Raw genomic sequence first — 27,325 nt, forward strand, 5'->3', positions numbered from 1 at the left:
CAAAGTTGTGAGCAGTCATTTGATTTATAAAAAGATGTAACAAAATTTTAAATGACACAAAATATCATTTTCAAAACAACATCAGTATCATTTTCAAAACACCACCAAAAAGTGAGTGTATTTAACTGTTCTCAGCTCATAACAGCAAATGTGTGAGTGGAGCAATAACGCATGTTGTAGCATGTTTAATAAACCTGCAACAGAGAAAGTTGTTTGAAGGAAAGCAGAGAAACTTTGTCTTTTAAGTATTAGAACCGAGGGGCTCCATAATCATCTGGCATCCGCTCAATGTTGTACCTAATCAGGAAAAAAATTAACACTGGTAAGAAAGGTGGGTCCAGTAGCCACCTAAAAACCCATTCTTTACTTACTGCAATACTCTCACCCCCTCACTGTGAATCCTTTTTGTCAGTTGGAACATTTTAAAGGGATATCGTAGTGAGTGATTTGAAGCAAAATGCTGACTGTGTTTTCTTTATTCTTCAAAGTCAGAAAGTTACCAATGGGGGAAGCTGGGCACTGAGTCCAGGTAAGCGCAACTCCCTAGCCCATATTATTCCCTCTATATTGTGCTCTCCCCAGGCTGAGAGGCTGGGCAGTAGCAGTCTGAGGACTGACATGGGAACATCCAAGAAGGATAAAGAGCAGCTTAAAAAAAAAAAAAAAAAAGGCATTTAGTTTCCCAGAGGGGTGCTAATCACATGCACTAGGCCAGTGGTTGGCAAACTGCGGCTTGCGAGCCACATACGGCTCGCGAGCTGCGGTTTGCCACTCTGTTGACTAATGAGTTTGCCGACCACTGACCTAGATTCTCGATTCTAATAATTACAGGCTGTGGCTCGTGAGCCTCAGTTTGCCAACCACTGCACTAGACTTTTAAAATAAAAATTTCTGGCCAAAAAAATTACCTTGATTTAAATTACTGCTTTGCATTTAAAGCAACATGTCACTCTATTTCTTCTGTTAATCGTATTGTAACAATGTGAATGTCTGCCTCATTTCTAAATCCTACCTTATCTTTTGCCCTTGTTCTTATTCTTTTGTCTCACGTTTTCAAATACAACTATGTACCAGTAAGTTTTTGATACAACAATTTCTTTTAAATGCTTCTATAATCTGACCTCATTTTTAATTGATATCAACTATATGCTTTTAATCACTTCCCCAAGAGGAAGTTCTCACCTATGGTTAGAAATGTACATGATGGGAACTCCAGGGATCTTCCTGATTCTTCTCTTAAGGTCCCGGTCAACTGTGGCCACAATATAACACTTGTGCTATAAGAGACACACATAGAGGTTATTGAGTCTACTTAGTGATACTATAATGGCACAACCACTGTCGAGTCTGAAGAATTAATTCATTTTCACAGTACATAGCAAAGGTTACAACAATTTGTTGAGTAGATACTATGATTAAGGATGTCATGTTTAAAAATATATTAATAAGTTGCCCAGGGCTGAATATAACTCTGAGAATCTTGAGGGGTAGAAGACAGAAAAGCTAAAAGCTGCAATCCATTTTTTTGGGTTATATGTGGAAATGACTTTTACACCTGGGGTAGAATATTCCTTGATTTTGGGACTCTATGCAAAGGCAGAGTAAGTGCCTTAGATTAGAGGGCACAGCTTCTGCCTTTCCCAGAATAGTAAGGCCTACTCTGAGGCCTTCTAGTGGTGGAGGTAGGCTACCCTCTTCTTCCTGAAGCCAGACTAGGATCTCCAGGACAAGTCTAAGCCTAGCAACTCTGAAAGCAATATGTAGTTGCCATCTGGGAGGTAATTTATGTTGTACTCTGCTGCCTTCTGGGAGGTAATTTACGTTGTACTTTACTTTCATCATACCCAAACCTCCCATTGAGTTTCATAAAGAGTTGTAGCCTGATGTCAGCTGTGCTGTGGGAAATTAAGGGAAATGCTGGACACGCCCATGAATGGAATTGCTAAAGGTCTGACAATGTGGTCATCCAATGAAGATGATTACCATCAGCCTAGAGAGGCTCTTATAAGGGCAAACAGTAGCAGAAGTTCTTGTGGTGCCTGCTGAGAAATAAAAAACCAACTGATTCTCGGGTCCTTGTGAGATAGCACCCTGCGAGATTTAGATGCAACTGAGAAATGCTTCTGGGTTGGGCATGGTAGAGAGGAACAAAATTCCTTCAAGGGGAGTAAGTGGAATGGAACCTTATTTTAGATTCACAGAGAGGTGAAATCTGGTATAAGCTGACCCTTGAAAAGCATGGGTTTCAACTGCTTGGGTCCACTTATATGAGGATTTTTTCATAAATACCTGTATTGTTTTTGTTCTGCAGTTGGGAGTCCGCAGATGTGAAGGGCAGACTGTATACATTGATCTGCACCATCTATCTATCTATCTATCTATCTATCTATCTATCTATCTATCTATCATCTAAAAGGCTAAGTGACCGTCTGACCATTCAGGAGGTCTGACACGCACTGACAACCAGGGGGCAGATGCTCAATGCAGGAGCTGCTGAGCTGTGGTGATTTGCAGCAGCAGTTCTCGGGTGACGCACCACGGAACCAGCGAGGAGGGAGCCTGATTCCAGGATGAGTCACCCGAGAACCGCCCTCTCTCAATTTGGGACCCCTCCAGGGATTTCAGAGAGCCGGTTTCGGCCGATCCCTGCAGGCCAGGCTGAGGGACCCCACCTGCCAGAGGGACCCCGCTCACTGCGCAGATGCCCAACGAGCCACGGTGCTGCCCCAGGTGCGGCCGGCTGGGGAGGGACCACGGGAGGTTGGTTCCAGGGCATGTCTGACCCATCTTGCCCAGTCCCGCCCCACAGGCCACCTTCTAATTAATTTCCTTTCAATGTGCACGACTCCGTGCACTGGGGCACTAGTTTTATATAAAAGACTTGAGCATTATAGATTTTGGTATCTACGGGGGGTCCTGGAATCCAATCCCCCATAGATACCAAGGGACAACTTAAGTTTTTGGGAGTCAAAAGTTAGACAATAACACAGATTTTCAACTGCACAGGGGGTCAGAGCCCCTAACCCTTGCGCTGTTCAAAGGTCAACTGTATTATCTACACTTACTCACTTGAGTCATTTTACAGCAAAGATTTATGGAATAAAGAATCAGTAAGTGTCCCAAATCAAACACCTAATAAATGCAGGTGCTAATATTTGAAACACATGATCTTTCCATTATGTTATGGTATACATTTCTAATCTCCTTCCTCAAGTAATTAAGGGCACCTACGATTACTACGAAGGGATTCTAAATCTCTCTCTCTCTCTCTCTCTCTCTCTCTCTCTCTCTCTCTCTATATATATATATATATATATATATATATACACCCTATATAATAGAGGTAATATGCAAATGGTTGTTACGCTGTGACATGTAATGACGAGAAGAGAGCTACAGGAGGGTGAGGCAGCAAGCTACGAGCAGCAGAGAGCTACGAGCGGCGGTGGGCAGGGCGGCCAGCTGAGGCACGCGGCAACTTGTGCACGGATTTGTGTGCAGGGCTACTAGTATATATGTATATATATAGATATATATATGTATATTACATTACCATTTATATTCCCGGCTACTTTTCTGACCATGAACATTCAGGAGACAATAGTATGCCTTTTCTCTCTTTTTTGTTGTTGTTCTTTATACTTTTTAAAAAAAATTTCTTTATTGATTAAGGTATTACATATGTGTCCTCATCCCTCCATTAACCCCCCACCACCCACCTCCACTCATGCCCTCCACCCCCCTGGTGTTCCTGTCCATTGGTTAGGCTTATATTCATGCATACAAGTCCTTTGGTTGATCTCTCCTCCTTTCCCCCACCCTCGCCTATCTTCCCTCTGAGGTTTAGCAGTCTGATTGATGTTTCTCTATTTCTGGATCTGTCCCTGTTCATCAGTTGATGTTGTTCATTATATTCCACAAATGAGTGAGATCATGTGGTATTTATCTTACTCTGACTGGCTTACTTTACTTAGCATAATGCTCTCCAGTTCCATCCATGCTGTTGCAAATGGTAAGAACTTTTTACTGCAGTGTAGTATTCCATTGTGTAGATGTACCACCGTTTTTTAATCCACTCATCTGCTGATGGGCACTTAGGCTGTTTCCAAATCTTAGCTATGGTAAATTGTGCTGCTATGAACAAAGGGGTGCATATATCCTTTCTGATTGGTGTTTCTAGTTTCTTGGGATATATTCCTAGAAGTGGGATCACTGGGTCAAATGGGAGCTCCATTTGTAGTTTTTTGAGGAAACTCCATACTGTTCCCACAGTGGCTGCACCAGTCTGCATTCCCACCAGCAGTGCACGAGGGTTCCTTTTTCTCCACATCCTCGCCAGCACTTGTCATTTGTTGATTTGTTGATGATAGCCATTCTGACAGGTGTGAGATGATACCGCATTGTTGTTTTGATTTGCATCTCTCAGATAATTAGTGACTTTGAGCATGTTTTCATGTCTCTTGGCCTTCCTTCTGTCCTCCTTCGAAAAGTGTCTATTTAGGTCCTTTGCCCATTTTTTGATTGGATTGTTTATCTTCCTTTTGTTAAGTTGTATGAGTTCCTTGTAGATTTTGGAGATTAAACCTTTATCAGTGATAACATTTACAAATATGTTCTCCCATACAGTGGACTTTCTTGTTGTTTTGTTGGTGGTTTCTTTTACTGTGAAAAAGCTTTTTATTTTGATGTAGTCTCATTTGTTTATTTTCTCTTTAGTTTCCATTCCCCTAGGAGCAGTATCGGTGAAGAAGTTCCTTCGGCATATGTCTGAGATTTCTCTGCCTGTGGATTCCTCTAGTATTTTTATGGTTTCCCGTCTTATATTTAAGTCCTTTATCCATTTTGAGTTTATTTTTGTGTATGGTGTAAGTTGGTGGTCTAGTTTCATTTTTTTGCATGTCCAATTTTCCCAACACCATTTGTTGAAGAGACTGTCTTGACTTTATTTTATGTTCATGCCTTCTTTGTCAAATATTAATTGGGCATAGTGGTTTGGGTCGATTTCTGGGTTCTCTATTCTATTCCATTGATCTATGTCTGTTCTTGTGCCAGTACCAGGCTGTTTTAAGAACAGTGGCTTTGTAATACAGCTTGATATCTGGTATTGAGATCCCACCTACTTGTTCTTCTTTCTCAGGATTGCTACAGCTATTTGTTGTTTTTTTTTATTCCACATGAATTTTTGGAGAGTTCTTTCTAGGTCTGTGAAATATGCTGTTGGTATTTTAATGGGGAGTGCATTGAATCTGTAGATTGCTTTGGGTAGTATGGACATTTTAATGATGTTGATTCTACCAATCCATGAACACGGTATGTTCTTCCATCTGTTTACGTCTTCCTCTATCTCTTTTTTCAGTGTCCTGTAGTTTTCCGCGTACAGGTCTTTTACCTCCTTAGTTAAGTTTATTCCTAGGTATCTTAATTTTTTTGGTGCGATGGTAAGTGGGATTGCTTTTTTAGTCTCTCTTTCTCTAAGTTCACTATTGGTATAAAGAAATACCATAGCCCTGACCGGTTTGGCTCAGTGGATAGAGCATCGGCCTGCGGACTCAAGGGTCCCAGGTTCGATTCTGGTCAAGGGCATGTACCTTGGTTGCGGGCACATCCCCAGTAGGGGGCGTGCAGGAGGCAGCTGATTGATATTTCTCTCTCATCAATGTTTCTAACTCTCTATCCCTCTCCCTTCTTCTCTGTAAAAAAATCACAATAAAATATATTAAAAAAAAAAAAAAAAAGAAATACCATAGATTTCTTGGCACTGAAAAAAACTACAGGACACTGAAAAAAGAGATAGAGGAAGACGTAAACAGATGGAAGAACATACCGTGTTCATGGATTGGTAGAATCAACATCATTAAAATGTCCATACTACCCAAAGCAATCTATAGATTCAATGCACTCCCCATTAAAATACCAACGGCATATTTCACAGACCTAGAAAGAACTCTCCAAAAATTCATCTAGAATACAAAAAGACTCCGAATTGCCACAGCAATCCTGAGAAAGAAGAACAAAGTAGGTGGGATCACAATACCAGATTTCAAGCTGTACTACAAAGCCACTGTTCTCAAAACAGCCTGGTACTGGAACAAGAACAGACATACAGACCAATGGAATAGAATAGAGAATCCAGATATCGACCCAAACCACTGTGCTCAATTAATATTTGACAAAGGAGGCATGAACATACAATGGAGTCAAGACAGTCTCTTCAATAAATGGTGCTGGGAAAATTGGACACAAAAAAATGAAACTAGACCACCAACTTACACCATACACAAAAATTAACTCAAAATGGATACAGGACTTAAACATAAGACAGGAAACCATAAAAATACTAGAGGAATCCACAGGCAGAGAAATCTCAGACATATGCCGAAGCAATTTCTTCACTGATACCGCTCCTAGGGCAATGGGAGCTAAAGAGAAAATAAACAAATGGGACTACATCAAAATAAAAAGCTTTTGCACAGCAAAAGAAACCTCCAACAAAACAACAAGAAAGCCCGCTGTTTGGGAGAACATATTTGTAAATGTTATCACTGATAAAGGTTTAATCTCCAACATCTACAGGGAACTTAAACAACTTAATAAAAGGAAGATAAATGATCCAATAAAAAAATGGGCAATGGACCTAAACAGAATCTTTTCGAAAGAAGACAGAAGGCCAAGAGACATATGAAAATATGTTCAAAGTCACTAATTATCTGAGAGATGAAAATCAAAACAACAATGCGGTATCATCTCACACCTGTCAGAATGGCAACCATCAACAAATCAACAAACGACAAGTGCTGGCGAGGATGTGGAGAAAAAGGAACCCTCGTGCACTGCTGGTGGGAATGCAGACTGGTGCAGCCACTGTGGAGAACAGTATGGAGTTTCCTCAAAAAACTACAAATGGAGCTCCCATTTGACCCAGTGATCCCACTTCTAGGAATATATCCCAAGAAACTAGAAACACCAATCAGAAAGGATATATGCACCCCTATGTTCATAGCAGCACAATTCACCATAGCTAAGATTTGCAAACAGCCTAAATGCCCATCAGCAGATGAGTGGATTAGAAAACTATGGTACATCTACACAATGGAATACTGCGCTGCTATAAAAAAGAAGGAATTCTTACCATTTGCAGCAGCATGGATGGACCTGGAGAGCATTATGTTAAGTTAAATAAGCCAGGCAATGAAAAAAAATTACCACATGATCTCACTCATTTATGGAAAATAAAGAACATTATAACCTGATGAATAAAAAGATACAGAGGCAGTAAAGCACCGAACACACTGTCAAATTACAGCGGGAAGGCTGGGGAGTGTTGGGGAGGGAGGGAAATAGATCAACCAAAGGACTTGTATGCATGCATATAAGCACACCAATGTACACAAGACACTGGGGGGGTGGGATGAGGGCATGCGACAGGGGGTAGGGGAGGCTGGGGGAAGGTCAATGGGGAAAAAAAAAGGAGATATATGTACTAATATATGTAATAATTTAAACAATAAAAATAATATTAAAAAAAAAAATCTGCGGCCGGGAAGTCTGGATTCTTGTTGTCTGTTGGTCTGAAGCTGTGGTCGCAATTCTCTGTCCCCAGTGGCTTCAGGGTCCTGGTTTGTGTCTGAGACGGACTGGGTGGTGCTGAGGCCAGGATCCTAGTCTCAAGCAGTTCTGTTTCTCAAGATGGCGTGGTCTCCCTCTCTCTCTCTCTCTTTTTTTTAAGCACACTAAGTAAGCATTTAAAAACTGACAATACCTGAGTTACTCTCTGTACTAAGCAGTCATCTGCATAGGTTCCTTTGTGTGTGCATGGTAATCGTTCAAATCTTGGATCCTTGGCGATCCTAAAAGATTATAAAAGTGGATTAAGGAAAACATTCTGGCAACTGGATAACTTTCTGGGTCTCACTCAGTGTAATAAGAGTAACATGACCTATGTATAGATCTTAAGGCATCCCTCTACTCATGAAGCTTACCTTTTTTAAAAAATATTTTTATTGATTTCAGAGAGGAAGCAAGAGAGAGAAAGAGATAGAAATATCAATGCTGAGAGAGGATCACTGATTGGCTGCCTCCAGCATGCCCCCTACTGGGGATGGTGCCCACAACCCAGGCATGTGCCCTTGACTGGAATCGAACCTGGGACCCTTCAGTCTGCAGGCCGATGCTCTATCCACTGAGCCAACTAGCTAGGGCTGAAGCTTACTTTTTTTTTTTTTTAAATATATTTTATTGATATTTTACAGAGAGGAAGGGAGAGGGATAGAGAGCTAGAAACATCGATGAGAGAGAAACATCGATCAGCTGCCTCCTGCACACCCCCCACTGGGGATGTGCCCGCAACCAAGGTACATGCCCTTGACCAGAATCGAACCCGGGACCCTTGAGTCCGCAGGCCGACGCTCTATCCACTGAGCCAAATCGGTTTCGGCTGAAGCTTACTTTTTAATTGGAAAGAAAACTTATAGAAAAAAGGAAATTAAAATTTCCTGACTGACAGCTGGTGTATCTTAGGTCATATAATCTTTATAAAACTCTGAATTATTATATTCCCTTTTTACAGATGAGGTAGCAGATTGAGATGAATTAATTTGTTTAAAGTAACCAAGCTGGGAAAACCAGGATTCAAAACCAAATCAATTTTAACCCAACCAATTTCAATTTTAGGAAACTGTCTTAGACATTGTACAAGAATGTAGGCACAAGGATAGCCACCACAGCATAGTTTATAAACAGAATTTAAAATTGGAGATAAAAAACAAAAACAAAACCAAAAAAAACCTGGAGATAATCACCCGGTCGGTGTGGCTCAGTGGTTGAGCACTGACCCATGAATCAGGAGGTCATGGTTGATTCTCGGTCAGGGCACATGCCTGGATTTTGGTCTTAATCCCCATTAGGGGGTGTGCAAAAGGCAGCCAATCAATGATTGTCTCTCATCATTGATGTTTCTAACTCTCCCTCTCCCTTCCTCTGAAATCAATAAAAGCATATTAAAAAAACAAAACCTTGAGATAATCTGAATATCCATCAAGTTAAATACATTTTGATACCCCTATCTTGTTTTTTAAAAAATGAGGTACAGTTGTATGTATCAATGTGGAAGGACCTATAATAACCTGTTTAATAAACAAAACAGGCCATTGAACTATTTATCATTCAATTAAGAAAATGCAAATCTCTTTTCTCTAGATTTTTTATTTGCCTGGAAAATACATATTGACTATATACCAATCTTTCTCAGTTGTCAATTCCAGGGGAGGAGAATGGACAAAGTGTGAATATGGGAGGGGAATTTTACTTTTTATTATACAGGGTGTGGCAAAAGGTTTACAGTTATTCATATGGAAAATAATATAATAATCAATGAAAAATAATATAAGAATAAACTGTTCTGTGTACTCACAACTGTAAACCTATTTTTGCCCCACCCCATATGTATTTGTTTATATTGTTTGCTATTAGAAAATCAACCACATATTTTTATACAAATGTGAAATAGAAAAACCCAAGTCTGTGATCCCCAGAGCCATACTCTTTCTATTACACAATTATGATGAGTAAAAATACAAGGCAGCACACAGGTACCAAGTGCAACAAAAATACTCCACATTGCAGAGTTCAGAGCTAAGTCAATGTGGGTTGGGTATATTTAAGAAAAAATTACATGGAGATAAAAACAAAATGAAGATGAAAGAATGTTCCAAGCAAAGTTAAGGCAGGCACATTCCAAACAGGGAGCCAAAACATCTGTGCAATGGTTTGGGTGTGTTCAGGGAAGAGGAGAAGAGTGTTCGTGCAGAGGAAAGTGAGATAGGACTGGAAAGGCAAGTTGAGGACAAACTGGGAGGAGTCTCCAATGCCAGGCTGAGGAGTGTGAGATCCATGACACAAGTGATGGGGAGTCATGAAAGTTTTCTCCAGGACAGAGTAACACAAGCAAAGCTTTGTCTTAGAAAGACTAAGTGGGCTGTGCAGAAGAGGACCCACTAGAAGAAAGGAAGAATGGCCGCTGAGAAACGAGGTAGGCAATAGTCTAGCCTTTGCTCTTATTTGTTATCCCTTTACTGCTGAAATCACTGATCTCCTCCTTCCCATTGTTCTTTCCCAGAAATATACCAACATGCTCTAGTACCGTATTCATTTTAAAAAAGAAAAAAAATCCTTCTTTTTACTAGTACCAGCCCCTCTAGTTAACATCCCATTTCTCTGCTTCTCTTCACAGCCAAACTTGGTGCCTCCATTTGGTGCTTCAATGTTCTCCCCTCCCACTGTTTATTTTAAATTACTTTTTAAATAATTGCCTCTTTTCTCATTTTTATTTGAAATATTTCAAGTAGGGGGTGTTTCTCATTTTTATTTGAAATATTTCAAGTAGGGGGTGTGCAGGAGGCAGCTGATTGATGTTTCTCTCTCATCGATGTTTCTAACTCTCTCCCTCTCCCTTCCTCTCTGCAAAAAATCAATAAAATATATTTTTTAAAAAAGTATAAAGAATGATGAACTGTATTCACCATCTTGTTAAAGAAATGAAACATTACAAATTAAAATAAATAAAGCCCTCTCTCCAATCCTAAAAGATCTTTTTACCTCATGACAAGTAACTATTATCTTAAACTTGGTATTTATCAGTCTCACATAAGTTTTACTGTGTATATAAAATTACATATTTATGTACCTGTAAACAAGCTTGCATGTTTTTAAAGAAATTTTATTGATTGATTTGAGAGAGAGATAGAGAGAGAGAGAGAGGAAAAGAGAGATAGAAATAAAGACTGAGATAGATAGATAGATAGAAAAAAACATCAAATTCTTGTTTCACTTATTTATGCATTCATTGGTTGATTTTTGTATGTGCCTTGATCCGGGATTTAAGTTACATCCTTGGCGTTCAGAACAACACTAACCAACTGAGCTCCCTGGCCAGGGCCTAGTTTGCATGTTTTTAAACTTCAGATAAACAATATGTTCTACATATGTGCTTGCTTTTTTTTTTTTTTACATTGTTTTGAGACTTATCCATATTGACATGCAACTCTACTTCATTCATTTTCACTACTGTGTAGTATTTTATTCATGAACATTCCACAATTTATTCATTATCTTAATGGATCTTTTAGCTGCTTGCAATTTTTTGCTACTATACATATAAGGAAATTCCAATACTTGTCTCCAATACATGTAAATGAGCTTCGAGCTTCTCAAAGACAGCCCCCCCTTTTTTTTTTACCAGACCCACAGTATGAAATACATTTTACCTAGCACTCAATATAAAAGTGAAAAAAGTTCTGTGATATAATACTCAATCTTTGCTACATGCAATGCATGCTGGTATTTTATAGTTTATTCTATATACTTCATTTAAAAAAGTACTAGTTGTGACCCATTAAATAGACTTTACAACCTATAGATTTGTGATTTCCCAGGTTGAAAGACACAGTGTTGTAAGGATATGGACAGCCTCGGTTTTGTCAGATATCACCAAATTGCTCTCCAAAGTGACTATCCAATTTATATCCATAGCAATTGAGTATGAGAATTACCATTGCTCCACATTCGCAACTATTCTTCACATTGTCAAGCATACTTTAATTCTTGCTAATCTACTGAGTATGAAATGATATTTCATTGTGAATTTAAGGATTTTATCTTTATCTTATAGGTTTGTAGTTTTTTATGTTTTAAGAATAAGCCCTTTGTCAATTATATATGTTACTAATATCTGTGGCTTGTCTTTTCACATTTTGGTGTCTTGTTATAGAGAAGTAACTGACTTCAATATAGTCAAATTGATTAGTTTTCCATTCTGGTTTGGACTTAAGAAATCCTTGCCCACTCCAAAATCATTAAGATATTCTCTATATTTTCTGTAAAGTTTAGACACTTAATCTACCTGAAATTGATTTTTGTGAAAGAAGTCAGATAATGATCCAGATGCAGAAAAAACATTCAACAAAATCAAACACCCATTTTTGATAAAAACTCTCTGCAAAGTTGGGAATAGAGGGAGCATATCTCAACATGATAAAGGCCATATATGACATGCTGACAGCCAACAGTATACTCAATGGGCAAAAACTAAAAGCATTTCTCCTAAGAACAGGAATAAGACAGGGATGTGCACTTTCACTCATTCAACATAGTACTGGAATTGCTAGCCATAGGCATCCAAATTGGAAAGGAGGAAGTAAAACTCTCATTATTCGCAGATGACATGATATTGTACACAAAATACCCAAAAGACTCCATCAAAAAACGACTAGATTTAATAAATGAATTTGGCAATGTAGTAGGATACAAAATCAATACCCAAAAATCGATGGCTTTTTTATACACCGATAATGAATTCTAGAAAGAGAAACTAAACAAACAATCCCATATACCATTGCAACAAAAAAATTAAGATACTTAGGGATAAACTTAACCAAGGTGGCAAAAGACCTGTACTCGGAAAACTATAGGATGTTGAAAAAAGAGATAGAAGAAGATATAAACAAGTAGAAGAATAAACTATGTTCATGGATTGGTAAAATCAACATCATTAAAATGTCCATAATACCCAAGGCAATCTACAGATTCAATGCAATCCCTATTGAAATACCAAAGGCATATTTCACAGAGCTAGAACAAACTCTCCAAAAATTTATACAGAATCAAAAAAGACCCTGAATAGCTGCAGAAATTTTGAGAAAGAAAAACAAAGTTGGAGAAATCACAATACCAGATTTCAAGTTATACTACAAAGCTACCGTAATCAAAACAGCTAGGTACTGGCACAGGAACAGGCATATAGATCAACGGAACAGATCAGAAATTGACCCAAGCCATTATGCTCAATTAATATTTGACAAAGGAGGCAAGAGCATACACTGGAGCCAAGGGAGTCTTTTCAATAAACAGTGCTGGGAAAATTGGAAAGATATATGCAAAAAAAAAAAAAAAGAAAAAAAAGAAAGAAACTAGATCACCAACTTACACCATACACAAGAATAAATTCAAAATGGTTGAAAGACTTAAATGTAAGCAGTGAAACCATAAAAATTCTAGAAGAAACCACAGGCAGCAAAATCTCAGACATCTCTCGTAGCAATGTGTTTACAGATACATCTCCTAAGGCAAAGGAATCTAAGGAGAAAATAAACAAATGGGACTACATCAAAATAAAAAGCTTCTACAAAGCAAAAGAAACCATCAACAAAACAAAGAGAGCCCACTGTATGGGAGAACATTTTTGGCCATGATACATCTGATAAAGGGTTAATATCCAAAATATATAAGGAACTCATACAACTTAACAAAAGACAAACAATCCAATTTAAAAAATGGGCAAAGGACCTAAATAGACACTTCTCCAAAGAGGACATACAGATGGCCAAGAGACATATGGAAAAATGCTCAAAGTCACTGGTCATCAGAGAGATGCAAATTAAAATGACAATGAGGTATCACCTCACACCTGTCAGAATGGCTACCATCAACAAATCAACAAATGACAAGTGCTGGTGAGGAGGTGGAGAAAAGGGAACCCTAGTACACTGTTGGTGGGAATGCAGACTGGTGCAATCATTATGGAAAACAATATGGAATTTCCTCAAAAAATTAAATATGGAACTGCCATTTGACCCAGTGATCCCACTTCTAGGAATATATTCTAAGAAACACCAATCAGAAAGAATGTACGCACCCCTATGTTCATAGCAGCACAATTAACAATAGCTAAGATCTGGAAATAGCCCAAGTGCCCATCAGTAGATGAATGGATAAAAAAGCTGTGGTACATTTATACCATGGAATACTATGCAGCAGTAAAAAAGAAGAATCTCTTACCCTTTGAGACAGCATGGAGGGACCTGGAGAATATCATGCTAAGTGAAGTAAGTCAGTCAGAGAAAGACAAGTATCACATGACGGAATCTAAGTAACAAAATAAACGGATGAACAGAGTGGAACCAGAGACATGGAAGCATGGAACAGAGTGTGGAATCTCAGAGGAAGGTGGGGGAGGGTGGATGAGTGGGAGGTAATCAACCAAAGACTTTTTATGCATATATGCATAACCCATGGACACAGACAATAGGGTGCTGAAAGCCTGGGGTGGGGGTGGGGGCAGGGGCAGGAGGGAAGGGGTCAATGGGGAAAAATGGTGGACATGTAATACTTTTAACTTTATAGAGAATTATATAAAAAAATCATACTCATTAATATAATCACTGGTCTCAAACAGAAGGGTCTTTAGTATTGGGAATGTGATTTAGCTCACGATTTTTCAAAATTCTAATTTTCACTTGTAATCTTGAGTTTTATCACTGGTAACTAACACAGTAAGTTGTTTTCTTTAAAGTGACAGATTTATTGCATTTTTGAGAAGATATCTGCTAGACAGCAAAGTGTGAAAAATCAGTCTGTCAGTTCTTCACATAAAATTACATTCCAGCCCAGGCTGGTGTGTTAAGTGGTTAGAGCATCAGCCTGTGCATCAAGACTCATGGGTTCAATTCCCAGTCAAGGGCTCACACCTAGGTTGCTGGTTCGCTTGTGTGGGAGGCAACCAGTCGATGTGTCTCTCTTACATCAATGTTTCTCTCTCTCTCTCTCCCTGCCCTCATCTACTCCCTCCCTCCCTCCCTTTTACTCGCTTTGTAGAGCAATAGAAAAAATATCCTCAGGTGAGGATTAACAACAACAACAACAAAATTATATTCCATGAAAAAGCAGCTTGTTCAGCCCACAACTCAAACAAGCACACAAATGCTTTCCAATGAGCTAACCTTCATCTTTTGGCATCAGCAGAAGTGCTTTATGTGCACTTCACACTATCACAAGGAACACTGATATGAACTCCAGAGTGGAGAATTAATAAAGTTAACAAATTCTACTGATTCATTAAGAACATTCTTAAATGACTCTGGCTATTTAAAAATTTATTGTTTGTTTTTTTTTTAAGAGGAAAGGAGAGGGAGAGAGAAAAACACTGATGTGAGAGTGGAACATTGATCAGCTGCCTCCTGCACACACCCTACCTGGGATTGAGCCAGAAACCTGGGCATGTACCCTGACCAGGAATCAAATCAGCAACCTTTCTGTTTATAGGTATGGGTTGAAGCCCAACCAATGGAGCCACACCAGCCAGGGCTTTTAAAAAAATTGCCAGTGAGTTAAAAACAAACAAAAAATACAAATAGCATTATTTGGTCCATTGCTTTGGTTTGTACTAAGGCACCAAACCAGCATTTCCACCATCAGTATACATGTCGGCACAGTGACAAAGGCAATGTTTTTATATTATTATGAAAATGGTTTTGCAAACTCCCTGCAAAGATCTCTGAGACTCCTAGGGTTCCATGAACATACTTTGGGAACTGCTACTCTAAATTCAAGGGTACTTTCTAGAGTAGACTCAAAACTTAGAATGTGAATTCTCTAACTGAGATTCCGAAGGAGCTGTCTAGATAAACTAACAGGAAGACACTTTCTAATTGAAAATGTAGAGGAACTTAAAAGGAGGCCCACAAGACCAATATGACTAAGTAACTCAGTTCACAATAACCAAGACATAGAAACAACCTAAGCGTCTTTTGACTGATGGTTGGATAAAGATACCGTGCATACATATACAATGGAAAAAGGTGAAATATTGCCATCTGTGACATGAATGGACCTTGAGAGTATCATGTTAAGCAAAATAAGACAGCAAAGGACAAGAACCACATGATTTCACTCATATGGAATATAAAACAAAAAGCAACCACTGAATAAACAAAACAGTCACAAACAACAGTATGGTGGTTACCAGAGGAGAAGGGGGCAGGAGGAAGATGGTGAAGAGAATAAAAGGGGTCAGCGCTAAATGGTTTGGCTCAGTGGATAGAGCGTTGGCCTGTGGACTGAAGGGTCCCAGGTTCAATTCCTGTCAAGGGCATGTACCTTGATTGCAGGCACATCCCCAGTAGGAGATGTACAGGAGGCAGCTGATCGATGTTTCTCTCTCACTGCTGTTTCTAACTCTCTATCCCTCTCCCTTCCTCTCTGTAAAAAATCAATAAAATATATTTTTAAAAAAAGAGTAAAAGGGGTCAAATATATGGTGGCAACAAAAGGAGACTAGACTTTGGATGATGAGCACAAAATGGGATATACAGATGTTGTATTATATAGCTGTACACCTGAAACCTATATATATATAATGTTATTAACCAATGTTTCCCAATAAATGTAATTTTTAAAAAAGGCTTCAGCTTAAAATGTCTCTAGCCTTCAAATGTCTGTGTTCTTAACCATAGTTAACTAATTTTATATTTTTTATTTAATCTACTCAGCCAAGAAATCTTTGGACAGCAAACAGATGAAGGTCAAAAGAATATTCAGTATACCAATCTAGAACAAATCTAGACCAACCAGCTTCTTCCTACCTTAGAGCCACTCGATACTTCTGCCCCAATTTCTCAATTTCTGCCATAACACAGTCAGTTATACAAGGGATACCTGCCAGAAAAAAAACACATATTAATAAAAGAACTTGTGAATAAACTGATTTTACTATCTCTGAATTATATCCTGCCAAGAATCTTAGGAAGACCCACAAGCTCGGCTGATGTGGCTAAGTGGTTGAGCATTGACCTACAAACCAGGAGATCACGGTTCAGTTCCCCGTCAGGGCACATGTCCGGGTTGTGGATTCGATTCCTGGTCAGGGCTTATACAAGAATCAACCAATGGAAACATAAATAAGTGGAACAACACAGCTTTCTCTCTCCTTCTCCCTCTCCCTCTCCTTTTCTCTAAAAACCAATAAAAAAAAAAAAAAGAAATACAAATAAGCACCTATCAATAATAACTTTAAATGTAAATGGATTAAATGCACTAACCAAAAGACATTGGGTAACGGATTGGATAAGAAAACACAACCCATATATCTGCTGTCTACAAGAAACCCACCTCAGAAAAAAAGACACACACAGACTGAGGGTGCAGGGATGGAAAAAGGTTTTTCAGGTGAATGGAAATGAAAAAAAAAAGAGCTGGGGTAGCAATACTTATATCTGACAAATTAGATCTCAAAGTGAAGGACATAACAAGAGATAAAGAAGGCCACTTCATAATACTAAGGGGAGCAATCCAACAAGAAGAAATAACTCTGGTAAACATATACGCACTCAATACAGGAGCACCCAAATACATAAAAAAACTCCTGGAGGATATCAAGGGCGAGATTGACAGCAATACAATCATAGTTGGAGACTTTAATACCCCACTATCACCATTGGACAAATCCTCTAAACAAAAAATCAGCAAAGAAACACCAATCCGAAATAACTCCCTGAACCAGATGGAATTAATTGACATCTTCAGAACATTTCACCCCAAAGCCACAGAATATACATTCTTCTCAAGTGCACATGGGTCATTTTCAAAGATAGACCATATGTTGGGTCATTGGCAAAGTATCTTCAAATTCAAGAAGATAGAAATTATATCAAGCATCTTCTCAGATCACAGTGGCATAAAATTGGAAATCAACTACAATAAAATCAAACAAATGGAGACTAAACAGCATGCTATTAAACAATGACTGGGTTATCAGAGAGATCAAAGAAGAAATAAAAAACATCATGGCAACAATGAAAACACAACAATCCAAAATCTATGGGACACAGCAAAAGCAGTCTTGAGAGGGAAGTTCATGGCTCTACAAGCCTACTGCAAAAAATAAGAAACAATGGTAATAAATTACCTAAGCCTACAACTCAAAGAGTTAGAAAGAGAGCAACAAGAGAAGCCAGTGTAAGCAGAAGGAAGGAAATAATAAAGATCAGAGCAGAGATAAATGACATTGAGACCAAAAAAAGAATACAAAAGATCAACAAAACCAAGAGCTGGTTCTTTGAAAGGATAAACAAGATTGATGAACCTCTAGCCAGGCTCACTAAGAAGCAAAGAGAGAGGACCAAAATAAACAAAATCAGAAATGAAGGAGGTGAAATAACAACAGACCCCACCGAAATACAAAGGATTGTTAAAAAATACTATGAACAACTCTATTCCAACAAACTGGACAACCTGGAGGAAATGGACATATTCCTAGAAAAATATAACCTTCCAAAACGCAATCAGGAAGAATCTAAACATCTCAATAGGCCAATAACTATGGAAGAAATTGAAGCAGTCATCAAAAAGCTTCTAGCAAACAAAAGCCCGGGACCAGACGGCTTCACAGGGGAGTTTTACCAAACATTCAAGGAAGAACTAAAACCAATCCTCTTCAGACTATTCCAAAAATTTCAAGAGGAAGGAACACTTCCAAGCTCCTTCTATGAAGCCAGCATCACCCTAATACCAAAACCAGATAAAGACAACACAATGAAAGAGAATTACAGGACAATATCCCTCATGAACATAGATGCCAAAATCATCAACAAAATTCTAGCAAATCGGATCCAGCAGTATATCAGAAAGATCATACACCATGACCAAGTATGATTTATCCCAGGAATGCAAGGATGGTACAATATTCGCAAATCAATAAACATGATACATCACATAAACAAACTGAGAGATAAAAATCACATAGTCATATCAATTGATGCAGAAAAACCATTTGACAAAATCCAACACCCTTTCATGATAAAAAGTCTCAACAAGGTGGGAATAGAAGGGTCATACCTCAACATCATAAAAGCCATATATGATAAACCCACAGCTAACATCACACTCAATGGGCAAAAACTAAAACCATTTCCCCTAAGAACAGGAACAAGACAGGGATGCCCACTCTCACCACTCCTGTTTGACATAGTACTGGAAGTATTAGCCATTGCAATTGGACAAGAAGAAGAAATAAAAGGCATCCAAATTGGAAAAGAAGAAGTAAAGCTGTCCTTATTTGCAGATGACATGATGTTGTAAATAAAAAACCCGAAAGACTCCATCAAAAAACTAATAGACTTAATAAATGAACTCAGCAATGTAGCAGTATACAAAAGTAACGCCAAGAAATCTATGGCATTTCTATACACCAATAGTGAACTTACCGAAAGAGAGACTAAAAAAGCAATCTCATTTACCATCGCACCAAAAAAATTAAGATACCTAGGAATAAACTTAACTAAGGAGGTAAAAGACCTATACGCGGAAAACTACAGGACACTGAAAAAAGAGATAGAGGAAGACATAAACAGATGGAAGAACATACCATGTTCATGGATTGGTAGAATCAACATCATTAAAATGTCCATACTACCCAAAGCAATCTATAGATTCAATGCACTCCCCATTAAAATACCAACGGCATATTTCACAGACCTAGAAAGAACTCTCCAAAAATTCATGTGGAATAAAAAAAGACCCCGAATAGCCACAGCAATCCTGAGAAAGAAGAACAAAGTAGGTGGGATCACAATACCAGATTTCAAGCTGTACTACAAAGCCACTGTTCTCAAAACAGCCTGGTACTGGAACAAGAACAGACATACAGACCAATGGAATGGAATAGAGAATCCAGATATCGACCCAAACCACTATGCTCAATTAATATTTGACAAAGGAGGCATGAACATACAGTGGAGTCAAGACAGTCTCTTCAATAAATGGTGTTGGGAAAATTGGGCAGATACATGCAAAAAAAATGAAACTAGACCACCAACTTACACCATACACAAAAATTAACTCAAAATGGATACAGGACTTAAACATAAGACAGGAAACCATAAAAATACTAGAGGAATCCACAGGCAGAGAAATCTCAGACATATGCCGAAGCAATTTCTTCACTGATACCGCTCCTAGGGCAATGGAAGCTAAAGAGAAAATAAACAAATGGGACTACATCAAAATAAAAAGCTTTTTCACAGCAAAAGAAACCACCAACAAAACAACAAGAAAGGCCACTGTATGGGAGAACATATTTGCAAATGTTATCACTGATAAAGGTTTAATCTCCAACATCTACAGGGAACTTAAACAACTTAATAAAAGGAAGATAAAGGATCCAATTAAAAAAATGGACAACGGACCTAAATAGAATCTTTTCTAAAGAAGACAGAAGGAAGTCCAAGAGACATATGAAAACATGCTCAAAGTCACTATTTATCCGAGAGATGCAAATCAAAACGACAATGCGGTATCATCTCACACCTGTCAGAATGGCAACCATCAACAAATCAACAAACGACAAGTGCTGGTGAGGATGTGGAGAAAAAGGAACCCTCGTGCACTGCTGGTGGGAATGCAGACTGGTGCAGCCACTGTGGGAATAGTATGGAGTTTCCTCAAAAAACTGAAAATGGAGCTCCCATTTGACCCAGTGATCCCACTTCTAGGATTATATCCCAAGAAACTAGAAACACCAATCAGAAAGGATATATGCACCCCTATGTTCATAGCAGCACAATTCACCATAGCTAAGATTTGCAAACAGCCTAAATGCCCATCAGCAGATGAGTGGATTAGAAAACCACGGTACATCTACACAATGGAATACTGCGCTGCTATAAAAAAGAAGGAATTCTTAACATTTGCAGCAGCATCGATGGACCTGGAGAGCATTATGTTAAGTTAAATAAGCCAGGCAATGAAAGAAAAATACCACATGATCTCACTCATTTATGGAAAATAAAGAACATTATAACCTGATGAATAAAAAGATAGATACAGAGGCAGTAAAGCACCGAACACACTGTCAAATTACAGCGGGAAGGCTGGGGAGTGTTGGGGAGGGAGGGAAATAGATCAACCAAAGGACTTGTATGCATGCATATAAGCACACCAATGTACACATGACACTGGGGGGGTGGGATGAGGACATGTGACAGGGGTTAGGAAAGGCTGGGGGAAGGTCAATGGGGAAAAAAAAAGGAAATATATGTACTAATATATGTAATATTTTAAACAATAAAAAAAAATAAAAAAAGGTAATACTTTACTTTAACACAGACATATTCACAAAGATATTCACTACAGCCTTGTTTATAGCAGGGTAAAAACTAGAAGTACTGACACTCATGATATATTTTTTCAATATAAAAAGCAAGGAGAAATGGATAAGTGTGATCTATCCATATAATAGAATATTACTTGGAAATACAAAGAAATGATGTACATGCTTTAACATAGGTGACTCTTGAAAATGTTATGCTAAATAAAAGAGGACCAAATATTTTATGAAATTTTAATGAAATGTCCAGAATAGCCAAATCTACAGAGACAGAAAGCAAATTGTGGTTGCCTAGGAATGGTGGAAAAGGAAAGAGTTTAGGGATGTTGGTTAAGGATCCAGTTTTATGGTTCTTTTTGTTTTTTAGAAATAAAAATGTTGGTTTTAAAAAATTGATTTTCAGAGAGATAGGAAGAGAGAGGGAGAGAGAAACTTTGATTAAGAGCAGAACAGTGATTGGTCACCTACCACACGCCCTCTACTGGGATACAGCCCAAAACCTGGGCCGGTTCCCTGATCACTCTCTAACTGCCCTCCCCTGCCAGCCTGATCACCCCTAACCACCTCTGCCTCGGCTCCTGCCACCGTGGCTTTGTCTGGAAGGAAGCTGGACATCAGAAGGTGACCTGGTCTAATTAGCATATTACGCTTTTATTAGTATAGATGGGTATATTATATGGTATGTGACTTATATCTCAAAGCAGTTAAAAAAAAGGACAAACATACATAGTAAGTAATGTAAGATCCATTTTCATTTATTTTTATTTTTATTTATTTATTTTTCATTTTCATTTATAAAAGAAAAAAAAACTAACCTTCACCCTATAGAGATTGTATATGAATTTTTAAAACCAACCCTCTCTGAGGTAAGGCATTATAGGAAACTTGCTTTTTTTTAATGCTATATATTTCTTCAAATACATTAATACTTTTGAAAGCAAAGTAATGTTAAAATAAAATATAATATGCAGAAGAAAAAGCAGCTGTAAAACAGAGGTATGAAGTCAGTAAGATCAGATCATCATGGAATCAGAGGGCAATATAGCCTTAAGAGGATCAATTTCAGGGCCATGTAGCAGTGAAGCAAGCAAGGGCTTGCATCTGGAGCACAGAAGTAGGTCCAGAAAAATCACTATAAAGAAATGGAAATAGGAAAGAGGACTGATGGGCATAAAAGAAAGCTGATGGGAAGCTAACTGTTCTTTCTTGTTGGAGTATCAGATGGAAATGGAATATGCCAGGAGCTATGGAAAGGTCAAAGGGACATCTTCAAGGCAAGAAGAATATAAAGGCCTTCCTTTAGGTATAAAGGCAAGTGAAGAAAAATTAGTAAGTAGAGTTTAGAACAGTGTAAGTGGTATTTAATATTAAAGAAGTGCAATTTTTTTCCTTTGATTCCAATAATTCATTCTTTATGGAAAAGCGTAAGTTTACTTTTCACTTGTACCTTTAACCAGGTGACTGGAAAATATGAATATAAACTCACCACAAAATGCAACAGATCTCACTATTAGGAAGTTATTCCCTTTTACATGGCCTAAATTTTCTTTTTCTTATTCATGGTAGTGAGGCAAGATCATTTGAAGGAGGGGACATCTAAATACACAAGGGACATTTATGAATGGTAAACTGTATACCTAAGTGTAAATAAACTACCCCAGATCCTTTGTGGTACAAATAAATACCAAACTAGGAAGCAGTGACCATCATCACTTCTGGTTCTGTGATTATAAATGACAAAATGTCTTATTTAGCTTTTCTATACTGGAATGGAATGAAGAATGCTTCCTCCTCAATGTAAAAGAATAAGAATATATATACTGAGAAATATAATAAATTTTCATTTATCCAGAATTTTAATTAATTTATTTATTATTGATTTTAGAGAGAGCAAGGGAAGGAGGGAGGGAGGGAGGGAGAAAGGGAGGAGGGGAAGAGAGAGAGAGAGAGAGAGAGAGAGAGAAAGAGAGAGAGAAAGAAAATGATGTGAGAGAGAAACATCCACTGGCTACCCCCATATGTGCTCTGACCGGGGATCAAACCCGAAACCTGGGTATGTGCCCTGACCAGGAATTGAACCTGCCACCTTTTGGTGTACAGGATGATGCTTCAATCAACTGAGCCACACTGGCCAGGACTGCTCATTTATCCAGAATTTTAAAATCCAGAATTAGGAAACAGAAAATTCCCCTACTATTTTCAAAGTTATTGTCCATAATAAGTATCTAGGCACAGTGTTTTCTGAATTGTGAGAATTTAATTATTCCCAGTCAAGTTTGCATTATACTTCAATTTATTAAAAATGGTCATTACTATGGTGAGCACATTAAATGCCCAGCAATTAAGTTAACTAGAACCCCATTCCCCTCTTTTCATGCATTTGGATAAATATGATTATTCTGTATAAATGTCACAGAAATTTGAAAGTATGATACTCACACTTGGCATAGAGACAATCCATCATTGACTGCACTAAGTCCAGTTTGGCCTTAATGGAAAAGTTGATAAAGTTGGTATCAACCAGGATGTGGTAAGGTGGGCCTAGCTGTGTGTTATATTGAAAGAATAAGCAGGAGGGGTGCTGGGGGCTGAAAGAGAAAGAAACAAAACACAAAGTAATATCTACATTGATACTTTGGTATGAACAAAAATATGTCTCTACTTGGAACAGTTTGCTAGACATTAAGCTCTTTTTTCTTTGTTCTTGGAGATAAATCCTGTGATGGTTTATCCATCACCACACTAGGGAAAAATGAAGAAAATAAGCAAAATGTGATGAGGTTTCATAAAATTAAATGTATTTATTTAAAAGGAATAACCTTTATTCTGAAAATAAAAATAACCTTTATTCTGAAAATATTCTATTTTTTTGATGATACATTCTCTCTTTTAAGAAATGCCAATGTGTTAAACAATGACCATTATTTCTTTTGAAAGATTCTTGGCAAAGAAAACAAATGATATTAGATTTAATCCCCAGGATTTCAGAGAAAATTTTACTGCTCCATGAAATAAAAAAACATTTGAACCACTGGAGTTGGTATATGCTCATCAATATCACTTTCATATGCATAGTTGTACTAGACTTAGAAATGACTGAGCAAATCAGTTTGGGAAATCCTGGATTTCTAAGGGGTCTATGGTTTTAGAATGTTTGAAAGGAAAACTTGAAAATGTTGATTACTCACACTTCTCTTTCTTTGAGTGCACTGGGATCTTTCTTTTCTTTCTTTTTAGGTTTTAATCTATCCTTTTCTTTACTAGGGAAAAAAGTAAATTAAATGCAGGGAAGAAAAAACAATAGCAGTTACAATCTCATTCAAAATTTAAAGGTTGTTTTTTTTTTTGTCTTCAGAGAAAAGCTTACTTTGTGACTTCTTTACATTAGTTTAAGCATACATTTAATAGATACTTTTTTTATTGATTTCAGAGAGGAAGGGAGAGGAAGAGAGAGATAGAAACATCAATGATGAGACGGAATCATTGATTGGCTGCCTCCTGCATGTTAGATGGAGCCTGCAACCCAGGCATGTGGCCTTGACCAGATTTGAATCTGGGACCCTTCGGTCTGCAGGCTGACGCTCTATCCACTGAGCCAAATTGGCTTAGGCTAAGCATACATTTTTTACATTAATATAAATATATATTTTTTGAGCACAAATAACTGTGTGGGAAGTTAACATAATTCATTAGACATAATTAAATTTAACAATCTCTAGCCAAAAACCCATAAAACTTTTTAATGGATAAATAAATGTGGGTTATACTATCATTTCTTCCTCAGAAGCTTTTTATCAAAGATCAAAATCCACTTTCAAGCAGTGGGTATAAAGGCTGATTTTTATCTTCAGATGCTTCAACAGTAGGAACGGGGGAGGAACCCCCCTTCCTTTTATAAAGGGCTAAAATGCAACCATATATATACAAAATTTAACCTTTAACTAGAAATAAAATATTATTAATGTGATATTTCCTAAAAATGATATAACAAATACATACTAAAGGCAGAAAATACAATTTAATAACTCTGAAGGCTCTAATGACCATTCCTTTGTATTGAGGCTCTTAAACACAATGAATACCAGTCCTTATTTAGTAACTTTGTCCATTCATCACTGAAGCAGTGAAGCTTTTTACACCCTCCTTATAATAGGGAACATCATTCCACTCTCTCCTCCACAGTCATCTGAATTCTTATGAAATTTATAACAGACATCTAGGTGTTTCCCATTCTTTCTTTAAAAAATATTTGAGTGTCAGGTGCTGGAGACACAAGACAAACATGATCTCTGACCTCACCTTCCTTCAACAATTATATTTTTTTCCTATGGAATGCAGTAGTCTAATGACAAGAACATAATCTTACCCACTTCACAGAAATATTAGGAGGCTTAAATGTGATACGGTAGATAAAATATATAAAATGGTGGCACAAAGTGAACGCTTAGATGTTTAATTCCAGTCCCATTCACCAGGGTACTCCTGCAGCAGCTATGTGGCTGTTATACACTTGCCTATCTCATGCTATATATATCTAAGACACAATGATATTAAAAGTGAATACAAAGTAACAACAAAAGTTTTAACTACTTATCCCCTCGTGACTTCTATATCTTTGGGCAGTCTATGAACCCAGTTGATTCCAGACACTCACAGCCTCTGATCTCTGAGACTAAGCATTCGCTTCATGGTCGCATACTTCCTTGTTTTCTTTTGCTTCCCCTTGAAACAGAAGTTTTAGAATTAAGAGTCGGAAATACATCCCATGTTCTTGAGTTCTTGCTTTTCTTTTTCCCATTCCCTTCCCTTCTTCCCTCAAAAAAACCAGTTCCTCTGATCCTCTCTGCCCCAACCCGGCCCACTCCCTACTCTCTAGAGCATAACAGGCACCGCTTCGAGCAGTTTAAGAGCTATAATTAGAATGAAAATAAGCAGGACCATGAACATTGGCCAGGGGATGACTCCCTGAATCTCCGCTCAAACGTGGTCTGACAATATCCCTCCTCAATCCTCTCTCACCATGTTCACGCCGCACTCTTGCTTCTTCCGGAATCACCAGCGGCGCGACACTTTTACGTCCTCCATATACTGCTTCCGGCGAAGGATAGCCCGGAAGCGGAAGCCGCTTTGGAAAACGGAAAAGCCCGGAGCCGGTTCCCACCCCGGGTGGAGATCTGTACTTGGATCGCTTGTGGGGGGAGTTGAGGGCCGGTCTTCTGCCGGGGTTGGCGCCGCCCGTTGGGGCAGCGGAGCTGGGACGTCGTCGCCCTGCGCCCTCCAGCTCTGGTAACGTCTCTCTCCTCCGCCACGCCCGCGCGAGGCAGAGCCAGAGGACCTGCCTGCACCGGAGTTTCAGAGAGAGGGAGGACTGGGTGTGTGGGGTGGGGGCAGAGGGTACTAGGGGGCGGAATTCTGGGTTGTCCAGTAGTTTTGGGAAACGCATTCTCCTCCTCCCGCAGCTCTGGGCGTCAGGTCTCTATGGTGCAACTCGGAAGCTCTGGTTCCTTCTTGGTTCTTTTGCCCGCGTGGTGCTTTCTGCAGCTAGTGGACGAGTGTCAAAAGAGTCTTCCCGAGTGAATACCTTTGGTTTCTCTAGGAGAAAGGCGGGATGAAGCAGCGTTTGAGGGTCCTTTAGAAAACGAGTTACCAGGCCAGGGAAATGGTGGGGAATAATTGAGATTTCTTGTGAAGCCTTGGTGTATCATTCTTGGTGGAAAAAGGGACGTTTTAGAAGACAAGAAGGGAAAGATATCTCATGTTTTTAGTACCTGCTATGTACTCTGGTGGCTTGTAACCTTTTGGAGATCACGTACTCCCTTGAAAGTTTATGGAAAGCCAGGGACGATTCTTAAAAAATGGGTACACATACAGTATTTGTCCTACAATTTATGAGACTCATGGATTGCGAAGTCCAACCGTGGATCTTCTAGGTGTCAGTGAGCTTACTTCTTTTTTTTTTTTTTTTTTTTTTTAAATATATTTTATTGATTTTTTACAGAGAGGAAGGGAGAGAGATAGAGAGTTAGAAACATCGATCAGCTGCCTCCTGCACACCTCCTACTGGGGATGTGGCCGCAACCACGGTACATGCCCTTGACCGGAATCGAACCTGGGACCCTTCAGTCCGCAGGCTGACGCTCTATCCACTGAGCCAAACCGGTTTCGGCTAGTGAGCTTACTTCTATCTTGTATACTGTACTTGGCACTTTAGTTATGTTCTTTGACCTCCACTATAACTTAAGTATCGTCATTTTACATATAAGGAAGCTGATGTTCAGACTTTATTCGGGGGGGGGGGGAGTTAATTTGAGTCTGTTTGAATCCAAAGCCTGTACTTTTCTTATTGCAAAGCTATCCTAGTGTTTGAGATTAAAAAAGGTTTTCAGGTTAAAA

General features: G+C 38.5%; 2 protein-coding genes across 5 annotated transcripts in view; one reads left to right on the forward strand and one right to left on the reverse strand.

The window, feature by feature from the left end:
• FCF1 (FCF1 rRNA-processing protein) lies at positions 1-26,089 on the reverse strand. Of its 3 annotated transcripts, none has more exons than XM_080678053.1 (8): positions 25,952-26,089; positions 25,587-25,654; positions 24,121-24,192; positions 23,372-23,520; positions 16,413-16,485; positions 7,760-7,847; positions 1,183-1,277; positions 1-297 (listed from the first exon to the last, which is right to left on the reverse strand). In XM_080678053.1, exons 1-8 carry the CDS (start codon positions 25,952-25,954, stop codon positions 249-251), a joined length of 597 nt encoding a protein of 198 aa, XP_080534179.1. In that variant the 5' UTR covers positions 25,955-26,089; the 3' UTR covers positions 1-248. The 3 variants fall into 3 exon arrangements, with proteins under 3 accessions (XP_080534179.1, XP_080534180.1, XP_080534181.1); XM_080678054.1 differs by having other exon boundaries at positions 25,871-25,965; XM_080678055.1 differs by lacking the exon at positions 25,952-26,089 and having other exon boundaries at positions 25,587-25,727.
• The window catches only part of AREL1 (apoptosis resistant E3 ubiquitin protein ligase 1), a 47,329-nt gene continuing 46,087 nt past the window's right edge, over positions 26,084-27,325 (forward strand). For both annotated transcript variants that reach the window (XM_080678040.1, XM_080678041.1), the window contains exon 1: positions 26,084-26,218. The gene's annotated coding sequence lies outside the window, so the exon portion shown is untranslated. The remainder of the gene's footprint in view (positions 26,219-27,325) is intronic.

This window comes from Plecotus auritus (genome assembly GCF_963455305.1).
Source record: "Plecotus auritus genome assembly, chromosome: 1".
NCBI classification, from domain to species: Eukaryota; Metazoa; Chordata; class Mammalia; order Chiroptera; family Vespertilionidae; genus Plecotus; species Plecotus auritus.